This window comes from Oreochromis aureus, linkage group 2 (assembly GCF_013358895.1).
Source record: "Oreochromis aureus strain Israel breed Guangdong linkage group 2, ZZ_aureus, whole genome shotgun sequence".
In the NCBI taxonomy this organism is placed as follows: domain Eukaryota; kingdom Metazoa; phylum Chordata; class Actinopteri; order Cichliformes; family Cichlidae; genus Oreochromis; species Oreochromis aureus.
In genome coordinates this window covers 11790689-11816149 of record NC_052943.1, presented here as the reverse complement: position 1 = coordinate 11816149, position 25461 = coordinate 11790689, and the positions used below count along the sequence as shown (strand labels likewise).

The 25461-nt window shown below is 44.0% G+C and overlaps 1 protein-coding gene across 2 annotated transcripts; it reads right to left on the bottom strand.

Moving 5' to 3' along the window:
- Positions 1-104: 104 nt before the first annotated feature.
- frmpd1b (FERM and PDZ domain containing 1b) lies at positions 105-24609 on the bottom strand. 2 transcript variants are annotated; one of them, XM_031744663.2, is made up of 17 exons: positions 24358-24609; positions 18121-18261; positions 16171-16281; positions 14037-14209; positions 12685-12787; positions 11584-11629; positions 11178-11282; positions 10837-10932; positions 8945-9070; positions 8733-8852; positions 7980-8113; positions 7245-7371; positions 6870-6962; positions 6576-6758; positions 6051-6252; positions 4851-5810; positions 105-4655 (listed from the first exon to the last, which is right to left on the bottom strand). In XM_031744663.2, exons 3-17 carry the CDS (start codon positions 16275-16277, stop codon positions 2095-2097), a joined length of 5136 nt encoding a protein of 1711 aa, XP_031600523.1. In that variant the 5' UTR covers positions 16278-16281; positions 18121-18261; positions 24358-24609; the 3' UTR covers positions 105-2094. The 2 variants fall into 2 exon arrangements, with proteins under 2 accessions (XP_031600523.1, XP_031600524.1); XM_031744664.2 differs by having other exon boundaries at positions 6105-6252.
- Positions 24610-25461: the final 852 nt, after the last annotated feature.

Below are 25461 nucleotides of genomic sequence, written 5' to 3'. Positions count from 1 at the left end.
CACCACGGGGTTGAATATTGGTGTGCAGTGATATTTCTTATGATCTCATAAATAACACTCAATATTTGTGAATAGTAAATGAAAGCACACACAGTTCCCAAATATTCAAGACAGCATTATTAAGGTCAGTGTTTCATTTATTCCCAAACAATACATTTCTTGGTACATTAACTTCATGTTTTATGTGGGGATGGAAAAGTGGCTGCTTCTGTAGAAACACAGTGGACTCTCTGACTATGAAATGCTGTTCATACAATGTTCCCATACAGGAAAGAGTTAGTGACACAGGCACTCTTTACTGATGGAGCCAGCCTAATGAACAACAGGAGACCCTCCTGAGACTTTACACAATGTCTTGACGTTAGCACGGTGATGGACGCTGCACAACTATCTTAACAAAATTTCCCTCAGTCATCAGTCTGGAAGATTAAATATACTACCTTTCCCCTCACCAGCTGTCTCTCAGCACTTAAGCAGTCTTTATTTCAGCTAATCCCCTTATCAAATTTGAATAAGCAACCGCTGACTGATTTGGCTTAATTAGCTTCCTGTTGTTTGTAGGTGGCTCGAGTAAATCCTTCAAATCGGATGGCGTCATGTGATATGGAGGAGCTGATAAGTGAACACTGTACATCAGCAAACCGATTGAGCAACGTAGTCCTTTTACTGAAAGTTCACAGACATCAGTATAGACAGAAGTCTTTATATTGACAAAATGCTAATGCCATGCAACCTTGCAAAATGTTGCATTCCTTAATGCAGAACGTTTTCCAGAAACAAGACAAAAACCAACATTCCAAACAAAGAAAGCATCCATTATATTCAAGCAAACATAATGCAGCTGCTGTTTGTTTTTAATGTTAGCGCAAAAAACCAACAGAGTATGTGGGCGGGGGGGGGGGTTGAGGGGTTTATGTTTGCATAGCCATAAACTAAAGTAGGGACAGAATAGGACACAGAGATATAAATGTATATCTACAGTTCTGACCCCAGCATTGACCATCAGCCCATCCATCAGTCAGTACTCAGTTAATAAAGTGGTGCACCCAAAGACGAAACCATGGCAGGGAACAGTTGTGGCTCAGTGTTTTAAGACTTTGGATCTTTGCTACATCTGGATAGATTTTAACAGTCACTCTTGTGCCTCATCAAAAAAAAGAAAAATTAACTACATAAATAAGGTGGCGGACCTCACCCACACATTCCCAGAAAATATATACTGTATGTAGTGTCCTTTGGATGAAAACTAGAGTAACATTATAATACTGCATACGATTGGGTAATGGGGTTATATCCAGGAAGCATTCACACAAAGTCAGGTATGGACAGGGAAGGGGTAGAAAAAACAGTTTACACAAGGATACATGTCTCAAAAAAGGTGCAATCTGTAACAGTCAAAAGTGCTCTCCCTGCTGAGTAATGGTATAGTCGTGACTGTAATGTTGAAAAACTAAATCCTTACAAAGGTGCAAAACCTGCACATATAAAACAAATCAGTTTATTACTATATTTCGCAAGTGAGATACAGAATAGTTCCTGTAGTTTGTCAGTAAACGTACCGTAATCATAAACGTAGAAAATGACAATTTACAGATTACACCTTGTGGAGTGGAGCAATATTTAAAGCAGCAAAAAGATAACGTAATACTGTCTCAAAGGGGAGGAAAAAAAAAAAAAGTTCCAGTGACATCCATAATTCTTTTTTTCCTCACCAGAGACCTGCCAGTCACAGATCATGGTGCAAATATTGTAAAAATAAATACATAAATACATACATGGGTAATTCATCATTACATACATACACATATTGTATCATAAAATAAGAGAATTATAAGATAATTATAAAATTCATATGTACAAATGCATAGTCCGTATGCGTCCAAGGAGAGGTTTAGCAACGAAGTGACATTGCTTCATTTTAGGGGTGTGTTTGGTGTTTGTGTTTCAATGTGGGTGTGTGTGATGTCTGTGGTGTGGTGTGCATGGCACTTACTGTACAAGAACACAAGCGTCACACACCAGATAGCTCTGTGCTGCTTCTTCTTGTCTTCACCTCTAGAGTCAGTGCGTTATTAGTGGGTAAAGGTTCACAGATCAAAAGTTTAGAGGTACATGTCCGGGTGTGTCCGAGGGCTCTACCGTGGGTGTCCGGAAGAGCTGTGTGAGTGCGAATACAGACGAGATGAGCACAGTGCATCGTTTGGCTAGCAGCCTTACCCCGTCGCCCTCTCCCTGACCCTGTACGGACCCAGTGACGACCCCGCTCCTACCCCCTGCCCCAGCGCCAGTTCCAGCTGTCTCAACAGCCCCAACAAACTCCCGATACAGCCCCACTATCTCTTTCAGCTTGTCCATGGCCTCTTGGCCATCATTGTCCTCAACTTTTTGAACCAGATTTGTGTTATGGCACATGTCACAACCAGTGCAAGGGTTTGTTTGTAGACAGGCTGCCGACAGCTGTACCAGGGCACTAAAACTATTGGATAAAGAACGCAGGGCTTCATCGGGCGCCCAGCCTACCCGCGTGGCTCGCTGACATCCAGATGCTAACCGTCGAGCCTCAGCCTGAAGAAGACTCCTCTCGGCCTCTGTCATGGTAGCAGGTGTCGTCCTATTACACTTTAGGCTTGCTCCTGGGGCAGGGCTGTCTTCAGTTCCATTATGATTTAGATCAGGCCCTACTTTTAACTTTGTGCTATCTTGCTTTGCATCTTGGCACAATGTTTGCTTTGTTTGCTCAGGTGCACCTCGTTCTAAGACCAGAAGAAGCTGATCTATATCGTGACGCAAAGAGGCAAAGCCGCCTTTCAGCCCACCATAATTCTTGTTAGTTAGGGAACGAAGCGAGCCGCCGAATGAGGTTGTGGGTGAAACTGGACACGAAACAAGAGGACTGAGTTCAGAAGAGGTGGTGGAGAAAGTAGACAGCGGGCGAGGGTTGTCCCTCAGCAGTGAAAGAATATTGGGTTTGAGAGAGGGTGTTGTTGTAGGAGATGGGGCAGGTGCCGGCTGGACAGGTTTGGGGCGTATGCGACGGGAGAACTCATAAACTGTGAGCTCATCATCAAAGCTAACGCCATCCTCTGTGTCGCCGCTGAAACAGTTGGCGTAAACAGTGCGGCAGCCACAAGCCTCCCGGTGTTGCTGTGGAGGAGTGCTGTCTGCCAGTGAGGAGGTCGGTGAGTCACCTCCTATCTCCATGCTGGACACACCTCCCAACCCGACTGCTGAATGAGACCGCGACTGAGGCTGCTCTGATGAAACGCTGCTGCTACGTGCAATATTTTCTCTAAAACTTAGATTAGGGTGGGAGCCGTTTGTGCCACTGGCCTTTTTGATGTGTGCCGACAATTCTTGGGCCTCTTTGATTGTTGCTATGACAACTTCAGCTCCATCATCTAAAATGGTCCCTTTGAATCCTGATTTTGAGGCCACACTCTCTTTGTCCTTGACAGGAGTTTTGTTGAGGTCTGATAAACCACTGGCTACAGACAAACCAGACCCAAATCCAGATGTGTCACCATTGATGGAACTAGTGGACGGATAGTCCAGAGTTCCTAATATCTCCTGGGAGCGGGTCATGTACCAAGGAAGGGCCTGAATCTTCCCTCTCAGGGCTGAGGCAGGTAGTCTGCCTCCTAGACTGGAGGAGCTGGTTCTCAGGTCAGATCCTGAACCAGATCTTCCAGATTCTCTGCTTTCTAGGCCCCCTTTAGAATTGGTTGAGGTCAGCGAGGTGGTAACCGTAAGAGGCGCATCTGTATTTTTGGGTGAAAGGCTCTCGTGGCTCAGAGAGACCCTTCTAGGTCCTGACTGGATGCTCCCATTACGACTGCTCCAAGGGTGAATTCCATTTGGAGGACTGACGCCATCCTTACAGATCCCTTTGCTTGGATCAGTAGGAGAGACAGGAGAGCTGGCAGGTAGTGATAAGGGGTGAAGATTGCTTGGTGAAGTGGGTTTGGGAGGCACTGGAGGGGGTATTGTTAGCTTTGTTCCTGAATTAGAGCGAGTGATTGGGGTTAGGCTTGCTGGCCTCTTTGTTAGCAGGTCAGTTCCACTGCTTTTCCCCTCAGCTTCAGGAATTTGCGATTCATCAGGAATGTATTTTTCTTTTTTGGAAACAGCACGCGTTCCATTTTCTAGATCTTTACTTTGTTTTGTGCTGCTTTCCTGCCTTTTTGCCTTTTCTTCATCTTGTGATAGCGATTGCTTGCTATATCGCACTGCTGTGATCAAGGATGACGACATAGGCAATCCACCTGATGTGACCGACTTGAACTCCATGGTGTCTGGCTCCATTTCAAGGAGTTCTGACGACAAACGTCCAGAGGCATCCCCATTGCATTGGGCATATGATCTCCCATGCTGGGGGGACTTGGGAGGAATGATCTGAGGTTTGGGAGGCAGCTGTGGTTTCGGTGCCAATGGTGGTTTGACCTTAACATCAGGTTTCTGTGATGGCTTTGAAGGACTGCCTTGCTGGTTGTTGAGTTGATTCGAAGGGGCTTTAAGTGCCTCCGCTTCCTTCTTGGCTTTATAGAATTGGCTTTTATTGGCAAGTGGAGATGACGGCTCTTTCCCCGGGACAGCTGGAAGACTGTTCCAGGTTCCACTCAAACGATTAGCATTGCGTCGGTCAGCCAGCTCAGCATCTGTGAGAGAATGAGAAAAATTCAATGAAAACAACAGAAGGAGAGAGGTATTAATGGACTGACAGACATCTTCTCACAATTGTCCCATCTCCTTTCATCATATCTTAGTCACAGTGCTGTCACATGTCATCAGTACACAAATAGATATACCATCACAGACAAGGGACTAAGTTATCAAGCATGCTGTAAACAAACCTGAGAGATCAGGAACTGGAGGAGTAAATCTCTCTTGTGCGTCGAAAAACTCATCCTCAGAGTCTGAGACATTGTCTTTGACTAAAAGATTCGGCTTGGGGTTGGGTGAAGGTGTCAGAAACATGCTCTCTTCATCCTTTGATAGGCGGTTCTCAGCCTTTCCTGCTTTGTTCCCAGGAATTGAACTTGTTCTTACTGGGACTTTGGGAGGGGTCTTTTTCTTTCTTTTAATAGGTGATCTTTGAAAGGGTATGCTGTCAATCATTCTCAAATCTCTCGAACTAGGAATCTTTGAAATACGTCTAAGTGTCTCAGCGCCCCGATCTTCCTCCTCTTCATCGTCATCATCGTCATCACTGGTAGCCCCAGGCGGGCTTGGTAGGAAGTCAGACTTGGAGAGGTCAGCAAAGCAGAGGCAAGAGTTGTCATTCCCACGGTAATTGAGGTTAGTGGGTCTAAGTGGCCCTTGATGGCGTTTTGGCTCCAGGAGGTAGGGGTGGTGAACATCCAAACTCTGAACATCCTCGCCTACGTGCAGCCCGTGAAGGCGAGATTTGGATTTGCTGGCAGCACTGCTCTCCTCAAGTGCAGTGCTCAAGGAACTGCTGGACAAGCTGGAGAAGCTGCTGGTGACTCGCGGGTCAGTGTGATACCAGGAAGAGTCCAGGTTCATTTCTTCATCCATAACACTGAATTTATGCAGACCACTTCCTGTTGCTCCTCCTTCATCTGGACTCTCATTTCCTTTACCTTCTGTTGTCACTATTATCCTCACTTCCTGTTTGCCTTTGTGCTCCTCTCTCTCTATTCTTTCTTCCTCTCTCCTCTTCTCTTCCTCCTCTCTTCTCCTCTCTTCCCAGTCCTGACTTGCTGGGTCTGGGCGTTTGTAATTCTGAGAATCCATCGGGTCATCCTCGTCTGTTGAGTCGTCTGAGTCACTGCAGCAGCGAGACACATAACCTAATAAAACCCAGAAAGTGCACAAACACCAGACAGGCATTGCAAAGACTATGTTAGTGCATTCATAAAGAAGAATAATATTTAATTTTTGATAGTAAAAAAAAAAATGACATCTTATCTTTTTTTTATCCGTATCCGTACTGGATGGTGATATAAATAAACATGTGAGGTGAAAAAAGGGCTATCAAAAAGGCCAAAGCCAGAAAGTGATAAGTTTTAAGTGAAACAGTTTTTGCTCACTTGATAGGGATTCATAGCACACGCCCTCTATTACGGCGAACCTCCCACACACACCTTCTTCAGCAGGAATCCGGTGCACCCTCACTTTTGGGCGCCCCAGACGGAAGACGCTGACATTGGGATCCACCAGGAGTTTGCAGTAGCCTCCCAGCAGACACCCTAAGTCTTTGGCTGCCAGAGAGTCCATCAGTAAGGCAAATGGCTGAGAGGGGAAGGGTATGGCAGAAAAAAGGTAAAGTAGTAGTGTTTAAAGCCAAAGGGTAAGAGGGGAAAGGCGATGGAGTGGGAGAAAGAGGGAGAGACAGTCACCTTTGCGTTCATGAATTAACATTATATATAGCTAGCCTCAGGCTGTATGCTGTTGTATATCGCACGTATAGTAGAGAAAGAATGCTTGACCTATATTTAGTGTCATGTTGATGAATATAGTGTGGTGAGTGAACATCTGTGTCACGTCTATACATTTACGAATAATACAGCCTTGCAACTCGATGAACATGTATATCCCACCCAAGACCTCCTTACCTTCATGTCATGCAGCGAGATGCGCAGCAGGCTGACTTTGTCCGACTCCGAGAGCAGCTCCACTCGGCTGATGCTGCTGAACTCGACCAGCGTAGAGATCACGTTGAGCTTGTGGTTGATGACCTGACTCATCCCATACTTGGCTCCCACCAGCAGCGTGACCAGCACTTCCCTGTCCTGAAGCTGAAAGGAGAAGGAAGAAAGAAAATAAGTGTTGCAGTCATTTTAATTGGTTGGAATTTACATCCTTTAGCAAATGGACCCACCAATGTACATGAGGCCTTTAGCCCTTACCATCATTGTGGCTGTGTACGACCGTCCTCCGTAAGAAATGAGCTCTCCCAGCTGAGTGAGGTAGGCCAACCGAGCCTGAGTGGCAGATATTACCTATAACACCACAGAAAAGATATACAGTATGAGCAAGACAGACAAAAAAAGGGGGTGGGTGGCATTACCCAAGCCTGATACTGACTATTCACCTTTTTAATTAGCCTCCTACTCAGCATCTATTTTTCCTCCAAGCTGCTGTTCTTTCATATACCGCTTTAAACCTTAGGAAGATTAGCAGTCCTCATACATCTCAGCTAAAAAGTAGCCTGAAGTCACTGCTGAACTGTCACTATGTGTCTCTTTACACCTCTCACATTTTCCTTCCACTTATCCATTTACCTTCTGGCGTGGCTCTAGCAGGGACTGGATCTTTTTGAGGTGGTAGCTAATGGCTTTCCTCAGGTCCTTCTCCCTCATGTTGCCCAGCAGCGTAGGAGAGATGAAGCTGTCTAAGCCGAACTCCTTCCTGTCAACGCCACATTTGCAGAGGCATGAAAGTACTCAGTGAATAAAATGTTACAACGAAATGCATGAAAAGTGAAAAGAGTTTGTAATGTAAGGGCAAAGATACGCTTAGTATCGGGACTTAAATTCATATTTTTCACTGAGCTTTATTTCTTTAAAAAAAAAAAAACTAACAGTAGATGTTACTAAACAGTCATATTTCAGCTTTTGATCCCATTAATTGCAAGTTGACTTCACAATTATAACTTGTGGGATAACTGTTGTATACAAAAGTACAGATGACTGCTCTGTACTACAATATATAAACGTAACAATGGTTGACAACCAGGTCGCAAGCCTTTAAAAAAATGGATGCTTGCTTTGCATTTTGAGACACTTCCACTCTTAAGTAATGGGGCAAATATCCTGCACACACACACTAAACCTCTCCCATCACATTAATAGATTAGGCATTTAGTGAGCTGCCTCATCCTAGACAAATCACAGTAATTGCAGCAGTGAAAAAATGTCAAGGCCCTATTACTCAAAACCTATAATGAGGAGTACCACAATTACAGTGTCCTACTAGCGTGACCCCTAAATGGAAACACTCCCACGCGTATGACTCACGTAATACTCTTGATTGAGGTTCTGGTCTGTCCACAACTATCTAGTCTCTCATGCATGTGCAGGGCTGCCAGGCGGAGTGCAGTGTTGCACTTCATCTCCACCGCGAAACGCTCCTGTAGCACATCGCCAACACTCTGCAGGCAGAAATAATCACAGTTTTAGGATTACATAATACACATGCACCTTACAGTGACCTGATAGGAATTTTTGTCCTAGCATACTCTGCATGTCAGACATTGCAAAGCACGTAGCTCATCAGCATATCTGTTAGTAAACCAGCGACCCGACAATGACAGGGAAAACACAATGGGCGAAGACAATGAAACAGTAAATTGGCATGACATAAGCGGCACTCCCCATTGCTTTAGTTTGCAACAAAAGCACGCACAGGTCACATGTAACAATATCAAGACTTAGCATCATCAGAGCAAGTATGTAACTGCTTTGTACAAAAGAAGGACTAAAGAATGTGAACAACGTGTTATAAGGATAAGGCCACAGTGGAAAATACAATGAGTACTATTTTAAAAGCGGTATCATAAAGATATAAGGAGCAGCTGCATGTCGACTTCAGAGCTACTTTTGTAATATTTTCGAGGAATTTCAGAGCACACTCAGCATAAAATGGGTACAAAGTTTTATTTTCTGTATGTACACGGAGAAAGGACCAAAGTCTAATTGCGAAATAATTCAGCGCAAAAGTCTCAAAAGTATGACAGTAATGGTGACAACAAATAAAGGAGCTTCTCTGACCTGTAAAAAGAAGTACTCAAAGGCAGAGGGGTCATCCTGCAGTAAGTCTCCTGGGTCTCTGGGGATGAAACAAACCCTGAACAGACACCTGTAATCGTGGGAGTCTTTCTTTTGCACTACCTGGTGAAGACAAAAGATAGAGGTGGAAAGTTGTAGCATTTAATCTTCATCCACATCTACGAGATATCTCCGCATGGATTCTTTTCCTTCACCCTCTGAATGAGCTCATCTTCATGCAGCAGCAGCAGTTTGGTGATGCTGTACTGTTGCTCTAGCACCAGGGCGAAGTACTCGATGGCCCGGATGGACAGCTTATCCTTCAGAGTCAGAACAATGTCCTGCAATGACAAAAAAAACCAACAGCTCACAACTCTTAGACAAACAGGTTTCATCCCACTCCGCTGAGGGCAAAGGGACACATCTGATTCCCTGTCTCAGATTTCCTTCAGCTGGGAAAACAAACTGAAATACAAAAGCTGCTGTAAAAATAATACCCTGCTCATAAAGACAGGAGGATGTACTGACTGATGGTGACTTACTGACCTTTTCATAATTTCCTTTTTCAGAAACAATATCTCCCAATGAACTACAACTGTTATAGCCAACCCACAACGTTCCACCTTTAGGGGAAATCATACCTTAACTTCTGGTGCACTTAATTTCAAAATACTCCCACCTGGTCCTACCAAGCTTCTCACAGCTACATTCACCTGTGTGCTTAGTCTCGTGGTGGTTTTATGAAACTGTGTGGGCTTTTTATTGGCTCATAAGAGGACAGTCTTGAGTCACCCCTCATTTCTTGGTAAGTAGGTGCAGCAATTTATTGTAATGTATGGAAACATACATGGAACATACCATATATAGGGCAACAATAGGGTTTATACAGTTCTAATGAGCTTGAAAGTCAGTATTTGGTGTGACCATAGCCTGAACTCTCTTAGGTAAGCTTTCCTGTAATTTGTTAAGTAGTCTTCAGTTCTCCAGGCTCCTTGAAGGACATTCAAAGCTGTTCTTTGGATGTTGGATTCATTTTACTCAGTTCTCTGCCAAAATGATCCCACAATGCTTCAATATTGTTGAGGTCCACACTCTGGGGAGGCCAATCCATGCCTGATAGACTTGAACTGTGTGTTGTTCTATCGAGGTATGCTTTGGCAGTGTATTTGGGATCATTCACCATTGCTAATTGCTAACAGTTTACAGATGGCTGTAACTCCTGACCTCCTCCATACATATGAGGACCATTTGAATCAAAAATTTAAAACTTGGACACTGATTTTCGGTCCAGTTCTTGAATAGTTTGGCGTACCTCAGTCTTTTCTCCCTGTTTCCTTTCCTTATAAATGCCTTCTTGACAGCCATCCTTCTACTGACACCATTTCTGATGAGGCTTCATGGAGTAGATTATTACCCTGTTTCCTCAGTTTCTTTAAGGGCACACTGCACACCATGGTGAGATATGTTATTGCTAATTGGGTTTTTTGTTGGTGCAAAAATACTATTTTATGCCAGTCAAACTGTGTTATCTTCTCATAGATTCAAATTCAAGTTTGAAATTGGTCTATTCCAAATTGTCTGTTGTGTGTAAACACACAAGGACTAGACTGAATATGAGTGAAAAAGTCCAAAGGTAAACTTTGAAAGACCTTTATAAACCCAGAAGAATTATTTCTCAAGACTACGTTAAAAATAACTGTTGTCAGGCTTCTTATTACTAGGGCACACTGCTGTTATGTAATAAAAATGTCAACCATGAATGATGTAGGGATCTCTTGGGTCACTTAGTTACTATATCTATCAAAAGATAAACAAGTAGCAACTCTTGTGTCCATCAGGCCAATGAGCGAGCTACTTTCAGCTGTTCTCCTATTCACGAGGGCTTCCAGAGCAGGTAGTTTTGCGTGTTTGATATGGCCACTTCTAACATAACCCTAGATGGATTTGCGTCTCCTCCTGTCCCAGGATCAAACCCCTTTTGCTGGTTAGGCAAATGTGTAACTTACTATACGATGGAGCCACTCAATGAAGCCACCAAGTAAAAGCTCTAAATGCTCTTTTCGGGTAAATCTTTCTAACTAGGCCGGTAATCCTGTTTATTACATACCTTGACGGTGGTGTTGTTGTCGAACTTGAAAGCCTTGGTCTGTCCGTTCTCTAAATAGACTTTCAGAACATTGGGCAGGAAGAGAAGAGAGTTTCCCTGGTGGAGAGAAGTGAGAGATGTGGTCAGACAGAATCAATATCAGATGAGAAAAGATCAAATATTAAATGATTGCAAGAAATGTTAGACCATAAGCCCTAATGAGGAATATTTCATTATGTGGAAGACTGTGAATTGAAAGTCATTCAACAGCGGCTTGTAGCACATATAGGAAAAAAAACCCTTACAGTAAATGCTTGTTTTTGTGTGGCAGCCTCCTTCTGTATCAGATAAGGTTTTCTCACCTGAGTGTGCCCATTGACCACCACCTCCTCTGCAAAGCGCACTTTAACTGGATTACTCCTCAGACGAGCTCTCTTCTCTGCTGACATAATGGATGACTTGGGATTCTGTAGCACACACACACACACACACACACACATCAGCACCATTACTGTACATGAAGGATGAAGCACGAGCTAAGACACACATGAGTAACACTGACGCCAGCAGGCTTTAAGATGCAAACATTCAGAGCTGTACTCAGACGGTCGATACATACATCACAGCACAATGTAAAGTGCTTAATCCTGTCAGAAGATGCAAGCTAAGAGTCACATGCTTGGGAGCACACAGACAGCTTATGTTTAAATGAGCGATGGCATAATGACTGTGTAGTGAGGAGCTCATTAATGTCTTCTTTGTACTCACTGTCATGTGCCGCAGGATAGTCACATTGATACAGTCCTCCAAGTTCCTGAGCACAGAGAAGAAGCATTCATTCACACAGACGGAGGAGGGATCATAACCTTTCTGCTCAGCTATTAAGTCAGCATCTTCTGCTCTGACCTCTGCCACTAACTCACTAATCCTTCTACACCCGCAGTCACACATGAATCAGTGTCACACTCCCAGAAAACAACTGAAATAATTGTCAGTGATTTCTTCAATGACTGTAAAAAACGAGAATAGAATTTATTTTGGATTTTCTCTAATTTACACAGAATCGAAAGTATACATACAGGCTGAAATATATAAATACAGCCCCTTAAATCTACAGTTTTCTAAGAAGGAGAATTGGAGATTTACACAAGCTGGAAAGATTTCTAAACAATTGTGGTTCCAGGATCATCGGTTCAAAGCATATCCTAAGTATAAATTATTGAGATGTGTCACCACTTTGGTCTGGAAGAAGACCCAAACCGTCGATCTCAAACGAGAGGAAATTGGTGAGGATGTTCAGGAACAACCCAAGAAACACCAAGGCTCAATCTTGAACTGATAACTGCTGAAACACCTTGAACTGAGAGGGTGGCGACCAAGAAAGAGTACTACTCCAACATCGACACCTTCAAGCACGACTGAAATTTGCAGCTGCCCACATAGACAAGCCAAACACTTCAAAAGTAGTTTTGGAATGGAAACCAGACCATTTATATTAACTCTACTAATACTTCCAAAAAAACTGGTCAAATATCCAGGATCATTCCAGAAGCTTGCTGATTGATACCTAAAGCATCTGGTTGAAGTACAAGTTGCAGAAGGGACATTTAACCAAATATTAGTGTGGCTATATATTTCAGCCTGTATGGATACCACTGATCCGTTGTGACTTAGAAGAATGGAAAATAAATTACAATTTTTGCACCCAATTCTTGCTTTCAAAAGTCTTTAAAGGCATTAATTCAAACCTAGACAAAGAAAAGTTCAAATAAAATATTAAAAGCCCCAAATTACCCTGAGATTCATGCCCATGATGAGTGCATGGAAACTTCTGACCACAACTGTAGATAGATAGATGGATCTCCTCACCTTAAGACATTTTCCACCTGCTCTTCACTCAAATCCTCCATCGCTGTATCATTAATCTGCAGCACCTGGTCCCCTGGGAATAGTATCCCATCTGCAGGACTTCCTAAACACACGCATTCCCATCAACACACACACAGATGCACAAATTCACACAATGAAAAGAGTGAGCTCTTGCATAAAACAAAAAAACCCCACAGCTGCGTACATGGAGACAAAGGGAGACACACACACACACACACACACAGAATGACACACATGCTTGTTCAATATGGCTGACTCAACAGCGTTCGGCTGAACTCTCTGGGACGTGAGGGGTTACGGTTATTCTGGGTGTCTTCCAGCTCGGCTCGGCTCGGCTTTCTGTAGTTATTTATACTCATTTGTCTTCAGGCAAGCGAGCACGACTGAGGCACAGCAGTTTCAGCTTACTCTAACACACAAGCACACAGACATGCTGAGCATCTGTGCACGTAAACACATGCACCCACAAATTTTCACACACCCAGTCTGCCTGGCAAAGCCCTGTCTGTCCCTGATTTGTGACCCACTGAAGGCAAGCTGTACAGCATGGCAAGCTTTTGCACACAAACACACACACCCAAAAGCCAAAGTCCCCTCCTGTTAAGCTTTCATAATAGCGCTTCCTCCTCTTCCTCTTTCTATCCTTCTTCATCATCCTTCACTTTCCTTCAGAATCTACCAACATGGCCTCTCTGACTATTCCCAATCCCTAAGTGTCACCAACTGTTCATCCCCTCTCTGCTTTCTGTACACTTTCACACTCATTACTTTGTTCTCTTTGGCCATGTTTGCACTTTGGTTGTGTATTCCCCTCTGGGTCTTCCTGCTGGCATCTTCTCTCTCAATTAAATCTTGTCTTCTGTTATCACTTCCCTCTCCCTATCTCACTCCTCTCTCCTTTTCCTTGGCAGCAGCTACAGCGCTGGTGGCAGGGTGGGACCCTCCTCACTGCATTTATCAGCTTATTTTACAGGATAGACATAAAGTAATGGATCAGCATCTCTCCCTTCTCTCCCCTGCACTCTGTCTCTCTTTATCAGTCTCTCTAACCCCCCATCAAAGTTGCATAAATGAAAAGTGATTGAATTTAAAAAGGATGAGCAGGTGGCTCTGTTGTTTCCGTGGCTTCTCTGGCACCGTGCCCCGGGGCCTGAATGCCAGGAATGTGTGTGTGCGTGTTATGTGTGTGTGTGAGAGAGAGAGAGAGAGAGAGAGAGAGAGAGAGAGAGAGGGGTAAAGTGTAAATATGCTTGGTGCACGCAGAGAAGTGTTGCATAAAGCAGGTGGTAATTTGGTAACACTGACTCACAGCCACTGCACGGATGATGTACCTGTGGTGATGTCCCTGACCAGCAGGGGTGCGTTTGTGGTGAGGGTGAAGCCATGTCCAGTGCTGCTGTCCAGGACTGGGTCCCTGGTAATCTGCAATGTCAGCTTGGCCTGGAAGTTCTGATTGGACAGACTGTTGGAGCGCTGCGACCTCCCATCGCCTAGCAACCGCTCTCTGAGGAAGTCAAACAGGGTGATGGGTTATCAAACTGGAGGCGACGACAGCCATGAAGAGATACTATGTATTCAAGTAGTGTATTCAAAGAGGAGAAAGTTTACTTTTTGCTCTTCCAGATCAAGTTTCTTATTTGTTACACAGTGACTGCTGATTAAAACGTAGCACAGAAATCCTGTAAAGTGAACCTTCTCTGCGGTGTTACACAGTATTTCCGGCTCCACAGTTCAGACAGCTCGTATATATTTTAGGCCTCGATGCAGCCTCTCATTTCACTCACTGTCTGAAGACAACCTATTTTAGCTCCTCTACAGTTAAGTCAACTTTCTTCTGATTGGCTGTTCCTCACAAAAGTGGGATTGCTACACCCACGCCGAGAGCCACAGTAGAAAGAAACTTTCTAAAATCGAGTGTTTTGATCATTCAGGTCAGGAATACTCTCTATTTAACCTCTTTATTTAGAAACTTGTATAAATGAACGTTAACCATCATAACAGTATATATATAACCAAAACTAATGGAAAAGCATGCTAGGTTCACTTTACAGGTGTAAAATAACAGCATTTATTCAAGTCACAACAGATACTGTGGTGTAGGATTTACATTTTCAAGGCAATGGACGGTCCAAATGAACCAAAGTGAATCTCAAAATGATATAGAATTCAAGGTGACATGTTGTTGTCTGTTCACTATTATTAAATACACTTAATTTATAAATAATTAGAGAAAAGCATCATATAATCAGATTAACATACATCCTTAGCTTGAATGCACCCTGGAAATAGGTTTACTTATGAATGACAAAATTAAATTCAGTGCCGCCTCGTTTTCACAAAGGCACGTCAGACATTGACACTTTTATTGAATCGGTTTAGGTTTTGCTGTGATTTGTGCGTTTTACAACCTCAACATGATTAACAAAAACAAGCCGGGAGAATATTGTGAAACTGCCAAAAGATCACTGGCACCGACTTAAAAGATCTTTGCTGTGTTTTGGCAACTAAGACCCCGTCAGAGGGCAAAGGTCACTCTGGCAGGCCTTCAACACTCTCTTTATGCAAAGCTTCAACACAAGTCATATGAGAAGGCTGGGGAGGGCCAAAGCAAATAAATATATGAGATCATTTGTTCTGTCAGCTGTTGGATTGCTAAACAAGCTGCAGGCCAGGGTAGTACACAGTTTTTAACTGCGGACTTTCAGTGCATTTGCAGCTCTCTTTATGATTGCATTTAATGTATGCTTTTCGTTTATTTATGATGTGCGATGACAGTGATGACAACTATTTGCGAACCAAAATTCGCCTCGGGGACGATAACGAATATCCTTCTTCCCAGGAATTCCCAGGAGGAAGTTTACTGGGATTTCTCAGCAACGGGTTCATTGCTGAGAATGAGTCTTAGCGGACAGCGAAAATATGAAGGATTCTTGAAAGCATATTTGTGGTTCGCCGTGGGGCAAGTTTGTGTATGAGAGAGGGACAGTCAGGCAGTTCGGGTTTGAATATGTACTTAGCTATGTGGCTCAGTGTGTGGGTGTAGGGAGGAGGTTTGGTTTGTATGTGTGTCTTAGTGGGTCCATAACAGGTTGAGAAAGGCGGTTTCTTCTTCAGTTTTTGCCTCTTTTTGTTTTTTGAGTGCTGTTTATCCTTTTTTTAGTTATTGCTAACTCACAATGAGTCAGTAAATTTCCTCAGCATGCTGAACAAATACACACCTGCACTTTCCACATTTTTTTGTCATTCAAGAATCTGGCACCAGGCTTAGAAGTGCTTAAAGTTGCTCTTCCACTCTTTATGCATTGTTTAGTTATTTTTAGCATATAGGTTGGTGGGTTTTTTTAAAACTCTGTCATACTGCATACTCATTTTCTTCCCATGAAAATCTACCCTCTGAACACCTTTGCACTGATTTCACCACAAAAACATCTTCCCCCTCAGCTCAGACTCCTTTTAATTCCGTACCTGCTAAGTGACTCTCGAGTGCGTCGTATTATTGTCCCCACCACCTGCTGCACCCGACTGGCCCTCCGAGCCGGAGACCTGCTCCTGCATCGCTCCTGCTCCTCCATTTATCTGCGACAAAGAGAGAAAAGTACATAAAGACGCAGAGGGACAGGGAAACGTGGGAGGAAGATGAAAGGATTTGGTTGGGATAAATGCTCAGTTCTGTCTTTTTTGGACTGTGCAATCAGTGCAAGAATTGTGCTCCAGCTACATTTGCATCTAGTCGGGCCCTTTTTTATATGCACTGCATGTAGCCTGCCTCGAACGCTATGAATAATCAGATGTGTGAACAGGAAGCAAAAAAAAGGAAAACAGGCTGTGAGAGAAAGGGGTGGAGTTTAGTCAGCACGAGCAGCAAAACATGGCGAAATGACCTGATTCTCAAAAACAACAACAACTGCATCATCACACAATAAATGGACTCGCAAGTATGCCTCAGTATGAACGTTCACAACACCACCACTCTGCAGCTGTACATTTTCTGCTTAGCTTGCCCTTTAAACAAGGGAGTGGTGAGGACATAAAGAGCGATGGAGGGCTCATTTTAACCCTGGGGAGTTCGACTGAACGCAAACCAAATCTCAAGACTTACGACGCCCCTCAAAAGTGTTTTGTTTCTTTCAGCCAATCAATACACTGCAGCTGGAAGAGGCTTGTAGAGCGCCTGATAATTACTTGATAGCCTTTATTTGCGGCATGAAGGGGAATTAAGTTATGCTGAGTTTTGTTTTCAGCAGATACTCCTTTGTGATATACTTCATCTGCTGTTTGTGGCCATGCTGGGCGGTTTCACCCACTGAAAGAGGGAAAACAAAGGGGAAAATCTGGCAGGGACGGGAAAAGCAGTGACCTAGATCTGATCTGTTTGGCTAACGATGATGAATGCCCTCCTGAAACTTAATGATCCATACCTTGGCCTGGGGGAAACCAATCCAAGAGCTCAGTCTGACCGGCCTTCGGAAATATGGATCAAACTGCTGCATGCCAACAGTTCTGTGAAGAGCTTAAAAGAGGCAGTGCTCTGGCCGTCTGCCACACTTGTTCCTAGCATTTTAAAAACACGCCTGTGTCCAATAAATGAGGAAGGATGAGTCATTAAAGTAGGAATTACCTCACAGTACTTCTGATGAGTAATGTAAAAACAATGCATGTTGTGCTGTAAGCGGTAGATATTAAGCAGTACTACTGTGTGTAAAAGTACATTTTTGGGAATTTGTCTATTTCTTCACATTCACTCAACTTTCTCCCACCTCTGCTTCAGTGTCTCTGCTGAACGGAGGCCAGCGCTGACTAGCCCTCCTTAATGGTAGTAAAACATACAGTGTAGGTTTGTCCTTTAAGAGGATTAGAGGTACTCGCTCTGCACAAGCCCGCACTGGTCAGGGTGTCACTTTAGCACCTCCTGCTTATCCGGATAGAGCCAGATAAACATGGATGAAGAAGGCTGAGTGAGAGTAGGTAGTAGACAGATGCACGCGAGGAACCAAGTGCACTTAGTATTACATCTGCTCCCCCTTTGATCACTGGAAGAAACATTCGCTATGTGTTAAATGTGCAGGTGTATGGATGGGTGAGATGATTCTTCCTCTCTTCTGTCTGTCATTTTCTCCCTCTTTCTCTCACCTTCATTGCCCTTGCAGAGTCAGGTAGTCATCTCCAGTGACAGTCTCTGTGGGCAGCACTTTTTATATACATACACAACCTAAGCACTCGAGCAACAAGTTTACTATCTTGGCGTTCATCAACTGCAGCTCACATTTGCAGCTTTACTAGTAAAGCTAGTCTAGCAGATCCAAGAGGAAATACACTGTGACTGCACTTCCCTCATAGTTCTAGAAAAAAAGGAGAGAAAGCAAACAGCCCGGTGTTTCACATTTTAACTAAAGACTCAGAGAGAGCGTGACTCACCGTGATGTAGCTTGTCTCTTCAAGACTCCAGAACAAACATACCCCCTCGCCCTCTGAGACATCAGCTCTGGGTAGGTTGAAAAGAGGTGGAGAGGGGTTGTTGCGATCATCAGGGCCGATGCCAATCCGGAGCTACACCACCTGTGCAAAGCAGAACACTATCAGGAAAACCTGTCAAAACACATCCACGTGACAAGTTTATAATTAGAATGAAGCAGGAAACAACCGGTTTCTGGGACTGATTAACCTCTATTAGCTCAATTTTTAACCTGTTCATTAAAAGAAAGTGAATTCTACTCAAGTAGTCAGTATATTTTTTTGTGAACGCATAAGTGTGTCAGGCAAAGCAGATGTGAGCATGAAACAAGTATCTGGTTGTGGTTTTCCAGAAGGCTCCTCCTCTAGTCCCAGAGGCTCTCTCGCTCTCATCCACTGACTTTCTCTGCTCCTCCACAGCCTCAAAAGCTCATGGCGATGGAGAGACGAGGCACTCCATCTCCGTCTGGTTGTCTAAATTAAAATTTCATACAGCCCAGTTCAGTTAACAGTTCAGTTAACTGGGTTTGCTCTAAAAGCAGAGAGGACAGCCTGTGAATCCCGATGTGCTGGAGAGAGAACCACTGCCAGGCAAACAGCGATCTTGGCCGATATTAAAAGGGGACAAGTCTTTCATGTGAACATCAGGGCAGATATGTTGGAAACCTAAGCCAGACTCTGGTTTGCAGTGGAAATAAAGGGCTTTGTTGTGTGCAAGCCCGGCTTTTGAATTAGGAGAAAACATTGGATAAACATTCTTGCTCTCATCTAAGGAAACCACTTTATTCTGCACTTGAATGTTGATCTGTGATGTAAACGCTCATTCTTTGTTGCTTTCTTCTACAAGAGGGAGCAGAAATCAAGGAGCTGAGAGTCCCATCACTGTAGCTCTTCCATCGGGCCCTGTGTCCCACACACAGAGCTCTTTCACGAGGCCCATGTGTCCCTCAGACAAGGCAGAGGAGGACCTGGACCCACACAGACTGCAGGGCACATGAATAATGCATGGGGCTAATGCAGCTAGTTCAGCCTCCAACCGCCTCCTTCTGCCACTTTGCCAACACAGGCAAGGAGAAGAAGAGCGAGCACAGAAGCAGAGAGGGCGAATGGGGGTTGGAAGCAAGGGGAGAAAGGAGTGGGGGGGCGGCTCTAAGGGGGCTGAGAAAAGGGGCAGGGATACAGAAAGAGAATTGGTCAGGGCAAAGAAAAGAAAGAAAGGACAGGATATTGAAGAGGGAAAAGAAAAGGGGGAGAGTTTTAAAAAGGGTGAAGAGGGCAGCGCCAAAAGAAATGAAAGGAGAACGGGGAAATAAAGAAGAAAAAATGGAAGGTGACAGAGTCCGTTCATCAGGAGGAGCGGGTAAAATGGGTGATCAAGTGAAGGTGAGGTTTTTTACCACCGTTTGAGAGCAAACAGTGAGACAGAAGGAGCTGTTAACAAACAGATACACAACACTCAGACCTGTAGCATTGGTAGAACCCTCCTCTCTGACTGTGTGAGATCACTTCAGTTTTCTCAGGATGTGCCAGCATCTTCATTTTATCCAAACCCGCCACAGTGGAAAACGGTGACGGGTCTACTCCTTAATCTCTCTCTGAATCAATAGTGAATCTTAAATGCCATCCTGCACTGTGACGTCCTGAAATCCCCGAGCTCACCATGCAAACAACTCATCAGCAAGCCTCAGAGCCTGCCTGGCCTTTCACTCAGTCTCCCTCCTCTTTTTCTCTTCACCTTCTCACCCCTACACCAGCCTTCGCTTTACATGGCGAACATAGAAGAATGCTGTTAGGTAATAAAGTCTGTCTTCCCTCTCTTTTTTTTTCGTCTCTTTTGTCTGTGTCTGATTTCTCTAAGACAATCCCTCCCCCGTCTGCTCATTTTCCTCACACAATGTCTCTCTGTCTCTGACAAAACAGCCAGTTACTTAATCCCAGTTTGAGGACGCATGCAGTTCATAGAATTAGGCTTCTCCACTCTATCCTCAGGGGGGCTGAGAGGTGGTACTGAACGGGCAGTTCCTGTGCAGTCATCTGAAGAGAAAATGGTTTTAAGCCCAATTAGCACTGCTGGGCTAAACCACGTCAGTACAGAAAAACCTGAACGTGGCACAGAGAAGTCACATCAGGGCATGAATCCACTGACTCGACAACAGATTTTATTTAGAAAGGACCGGTTGGTTGTTTTGGACATCTTGTTCCCAATCTGTCCCGTGCACACATACACACCCCAACCCCCTTCTCAAGCCGAGCACGACACGCCGGATACAGCTGCACCACATGAGGTGCAGGACAGCGGCAGCAGGGGTTGGTTCAGCAACTCCACATTTCATTTTGGCTCACAGTTGTTGCCAATAAAGTTGGACACAGACTTCAGGGAACATTCAGCCCAACAGCAGCACGCTTGGCAGAAAATACTGCGTGTTTCAATGCTTGGAGGACTGGAGGTGGTGGTGGTGGGGGGGATTTAATGTGAGACAGCTGAAATGATTCAGATTTCATAAATGCAAAGTTGTAAACGTGAAGAACAACAAGCAGAGCAGACAACACAGACCCCCAGAGTCAGTCAGGGTGCAGGATTTGTTCTTTGTTTTTTACTTAGAGCAACAAGATACTTTACTCATACTGAAGGACTTTAAAAATAAATAAATGCTTGAATGCATATATAAGGTGGGGAAACACTCACAGTGTGTTCTTAGAAAGTAAAAAAAAAGTTGATTATTTCATTAAATTTGCTAATATATGTCTTGAATGTCTAAATAAAAAGACACTTTTGAGTACTCAGTGTAGCTCTGTGTGTGTAAGTAAAGAACTGTAAGTTGCTTTCTGTAAGAAGCTCAATATGTGGATGTTGTATAACCACAGAACTTAAAATGGACCATGTCTAAAATAATGTTCAACTTGAGTTAAAGTAATTAAAAAGGGACTCCATGATGAATCATCAGATGTTTTTCATTAAGTCTTTCCCCCATAAAGACGACATTTGACGACCTTCCCCGCACCCTTAATGACAGCTTTTGACACCTCAGTATATCAATAAAGCTGTGGTTTGACTCCCAATAGAACAGTTTCCGGCCTTTTCCGAGGGTAGCTGCAGAGGCAGAGACCACCCTCACTAATTTCTGATGCACACCCAGTAATTTTCTTCTATAAGCAGGCCTGAAATATGACAGAAGCTGCTCAGTTCAGAAAAGCGTTTCAAGTGTTGCTCTTAATAGACTTTCAGGGGGTAAAGAGTTATAGGGTGTGTATTTATATGGTATTACACATACATACATAGATTGGCAGAGGTTTTGGAGGTGCTTCAATATCCAGTGAAAGGATACTAAGTAGCAGGAGGCAGAGATCAAACCACCAAACTTGTGAGAAGCTCCTACATAGTGTTGTATTTTTTGCCAGATTGGCACCGGGGCTCCACGGGCGCCATGATGTGTCAGGTTAATCTATGTCTACAAAAATTACCACAGAATTTGGTGGATACTCTTGGGGCACATGGAGGATGAATCCAGCTGACTCTGGTGAATCTCTGACTTTTTGTTTAGTGCTACCATGAGGCTGATGCTTTCTTGTGCCCATTAAATATTTAGATTCAACATCCACTAAGCATGCCGGCATAAAATGTTGTACAAAACTTCTAGGTGATGGTCTGCCATAAAATTAAGTAGAAACATCACCAAACGCAGCCAGCTGTAGGGTTTTTTGTTAACTTTCTGTTAGTGGAGGTGGCTTATTTTCCGTATATGATGCAGCATGTGGCAGTGGTCCATGCTATGCACTTGCAAAAAAAAGAAAAAAAAGAAGAAGGAATAAAATCACTGATAAGGTCGATTTTAAAAGGAACAGCTTGTTTGCTTGTTTAACTTCATGGCATGTTGTGTTTTGCTGGTTGTTTGTTACTGCAACCTGTCTTCCAGACATAATCCCATCTTCTGTTTCTCATTCCGTCTGTCAGCTCATTCCATTAGCATTATGGAGACTGAGCTCACCGTGCACCGCTTGTTTCATTCCCCCTTTCATCAGCGACCTGGCAAGGCTTGAGCTCCCCTGTGCACTATTAAATAATGGGTACGTTGCGTTGTGTCACAGATCTATATCGATGGTTCTCATGGTTGTAAAGAGAAGGAAACATGCAGACAGACATAAAAAGAGAGGAGATGTCTGATGTCTGAGGAAAGCTTTTGGATGTTCCAGGATGATAGATGTAGCAAGTCTGGAATTTCTGCAACACTTTTTTTTTGTTGTTGTTGTCTGAGCCAATTTCCTTCAAGTCAGTGATCCTTAAGAGGAACACAATACAGGTCTTATCTTTAAGTAAAAGCAATAAGAGTCCAGTCTGTTTGCTACAAGCTATAATAAAGCCCGGGTTCTGTAATAACGCAGATATAGCAGGCCTTCAATATTTCATATCGCAGCTAAGAACAGAAAACCTGATTATTCGGAGCCGATGATTTGCTTGGGCTTTTAAGGAAAATTCTTTTCATTCTCAAAGTCTTTTGCTATATGTTCACAGAAAAGGGGAGTTGGCCTACATTAAGATACCACTGCCAGTCAGTGGTGGCATCACCAGAGAGCTGTCACATGAATGAGGTCACGTCTCCTGTTTCCTCTGGCAACAACTCCAGGAGGAAACAGGTGTAAAATACTCAATAATAAACCCTTCCCTATAACACGTGGATATATCCCTTCATATATCCACCAGAAACAACCTCTACAATCAAATTAGGCAACCCATGACCTACTAATTAGCTGAAATCTTCCTCCTTATAATAACATGAACCGAAGATGAATTCTTGAGCAGGTCAAGTATTGGTCAGCGTATTGGGAGCAGGAGCAGCAAAACACAAGCTCAGCAGCAGCACAGTCTGCCCCGGAGACATGGAGCTGAGACTAAAGATGAAGAGAGATGGAGAGGATGGTAGACTGGCTCTGGTTAAGTGGGACAGAGGAGCAGTCAGCAGAGAAGATCGAGGATAATGCAGCCAGGCATCAAGTCTTTCCTGATGTGCAAGTTCTGCCCGTCGCTTTTCTCCTCTGGCGGAGTGACCTCAGAGCAGCAATTCCCATCACATGCTTCAGCATACATCCCTGAGTCATAGCACAAAGCCTGCAGCGCTGGCAGGAGCGCAGGCGGCGTGCTCACATGTATACACACTGAGTGAAAGCAGCTTTATGTTTAGGATCCGCCAAAACGCCATACGGACCGCAAACAGAAGCATGGAAAGAAGATATCAATGAGAAGATAGCAATGAGTGGAAGCTGCATTACCACACACGTCTGGGCCGCAACAAAGCGGTCACATTAAATCACGCCATGCGTTAAACGGAGGGCCCCAGAACAAGCAAAACGCATTGTTCCGGTCTAGTTATGTTGCGCTTGTCATGCCCGACACGGCACGGCACGGGAGAGTGAGAGAGAGCAGGGAGAGAAGTGCATGGCCAAAGGACACGAGCGAAGGAAAAATCGGAAGAGACGACTGTCTCAGGCTGGCTGCACATCGCCTACGCCCATTCATAATGTGCGTGTTTTACTACCCAGACTCCTGGCATCCCCCCTACCCACCCCCTCCTCCTCTGATCAGCCAGGATTTAGTCCGTGCATTTCCCATCTGTAGCTAGTGACGGTGATTTCACTTCGCACACGACAGCGTGGATTTCCAATACCGATACATGCGTTTGAGAATATGGTGAATTATAGACCGGGCGCTATTTTGTTGAGATTTTGCTATAACTGTATATTATATGGTGTTAATATATTATTAATACACTGGGGGTTGTGAGATTTAACCTCAGCGCCTCTCTTTATCGCTCACAAACCCATCATGAATGCCGCTAAAAGCATCGATATCTGCCATCTCACAGGCCAGACACTAACTTTGATCAGTGGCCGCAACCATGCCCCTCAATCCAGGGGGCTAAACAAAGAGAGAGGAAGAAGAAAAAAGGTCACTCTTTTGTTGTTTCCCTTATAGCGTAATCTTAATCGGATTTAAATCTCCGCCACCTCCCTCAAATATAGGGACCCGGGTGTAGCCCGCGGGTGATGTGAAAGTGACCACGAGTTAAATTATTCATATTCACATGATAATCGGTGCAAATGGCAGGACTGTCTGAACGCAAGGTGCCGGTCGGCGCCTGCGTAACCAGCCGGGCGCTCCTGTCCTTCATCAGACAGCAAACGCCGTGAAATAACGAAAGGACTCACCTCGTGGTTGATCGGGAGACAGTCGGACCGGGAGTCTGAGGAGGGGAGGATTGGTTGTTAGGCTTCCCCCCTCTTTTCTTCTAAAAGAGGAGAGATTTTATACGAGACGAAATCCGTTTCTCGAAAATATCCTCCCGCGCCAGATGATGATGGTGATGGTGATGTGGTGTGTGGGGGGGTTTGGCTAAAAGCTGGATGCTGTCATCGTACTGGGACTGCTCCCTGCCTAATCCTCGGCCCTGAGCTCAGAAATAACCCACCCCCCTCCCTCTGCTCGTCTCTCTCTCTCTCTCTCTCTCTCTCGCTTTCTCTCCTCCTCCTCGCTGCCTACATCGCTGTCTGTCCGGGAGGACACCCCCCCCCTGATCATCCCACACCTTCTCCACAAGGTCAGTTAGTTACAGCAAATAAGTTATTATAGTCACTGTAGTCAGTGACGATTCAATTTGGCCGTTTCTGATAAGTTCTTCGGTTAGTATGTTAACTGAAGATCTTATAGAGCAAATCAAAACCCTAAAATTAGATTTATTGTGAAATAAATCACCATATTGTATATTATTATTATTATTATTATTATTAGTGTGTGTGTGTGTGTGTGTGTGTGTGTGTGTGTGTGTGTGTGTGTGTGTGTGTGTGTTAAAATAATATTCATTTAAAAAGCAGCCCACACGCCCGGCCGTCGGGGGCCCCAGACGGCCGGGTTCCCAAAGGGTTCCCGATTTATTGTAGGCTGTTTCAGCTGGCCTCAGGTAATTTAGTTAATTACAACTTTGCCTGGCATCTGCACCCCTCTTACACATAATTACTCAGTTAAATATCAATGGTCCCAAAGCGGAGTCTGTGCTGCTGCCACTCTCAAAAAGATCTAAGCACTTCCTAAATTAAATGTTTTTAAAGCTAATCACCGAAAAACAGGGTCAAATTGACCCTTATGGACCACACCCGAGGAACCAACCACAATTATTATTATTATTATTATTATTATTATTATTATTATTATTATAAGTTTCTTTTCTTAACATAATTCTATAATGTGCAATTTCCTGAAGGAGTATTTAACTCTTCTGCATTACACTGGATAAGACTATTTTAAGTATCCAGCAG

What these genes read in the sequence shown, in the direction of transcription:
- frmpd1b (XM_031744663.2), bottom strand. Translation starts at nt 16,277, where the DNA reads ATGGAGGAGCAGGAGCGATGCAGGAGCAGGTCTCCGGCTCGGAGGGCC. An exon ending in ACCTCAATCAAGAGTATTAC is followed by an intron (nt 7,372 to 7,979) that starts GTGAGTCATACG and finishes TGGCGTTGACAG; the next exon opens with GAAGGAGTTCGGCTTAGACA. An exon ending in TGCTAGAGCCACGCCAGAAG is followed by an intron (nt 6,963 to 7,244) that starts GTAAATGGATAA and finishes GTGGTGTTATAG; the next exon opens with GTAATATCTGCCACTCAGGC.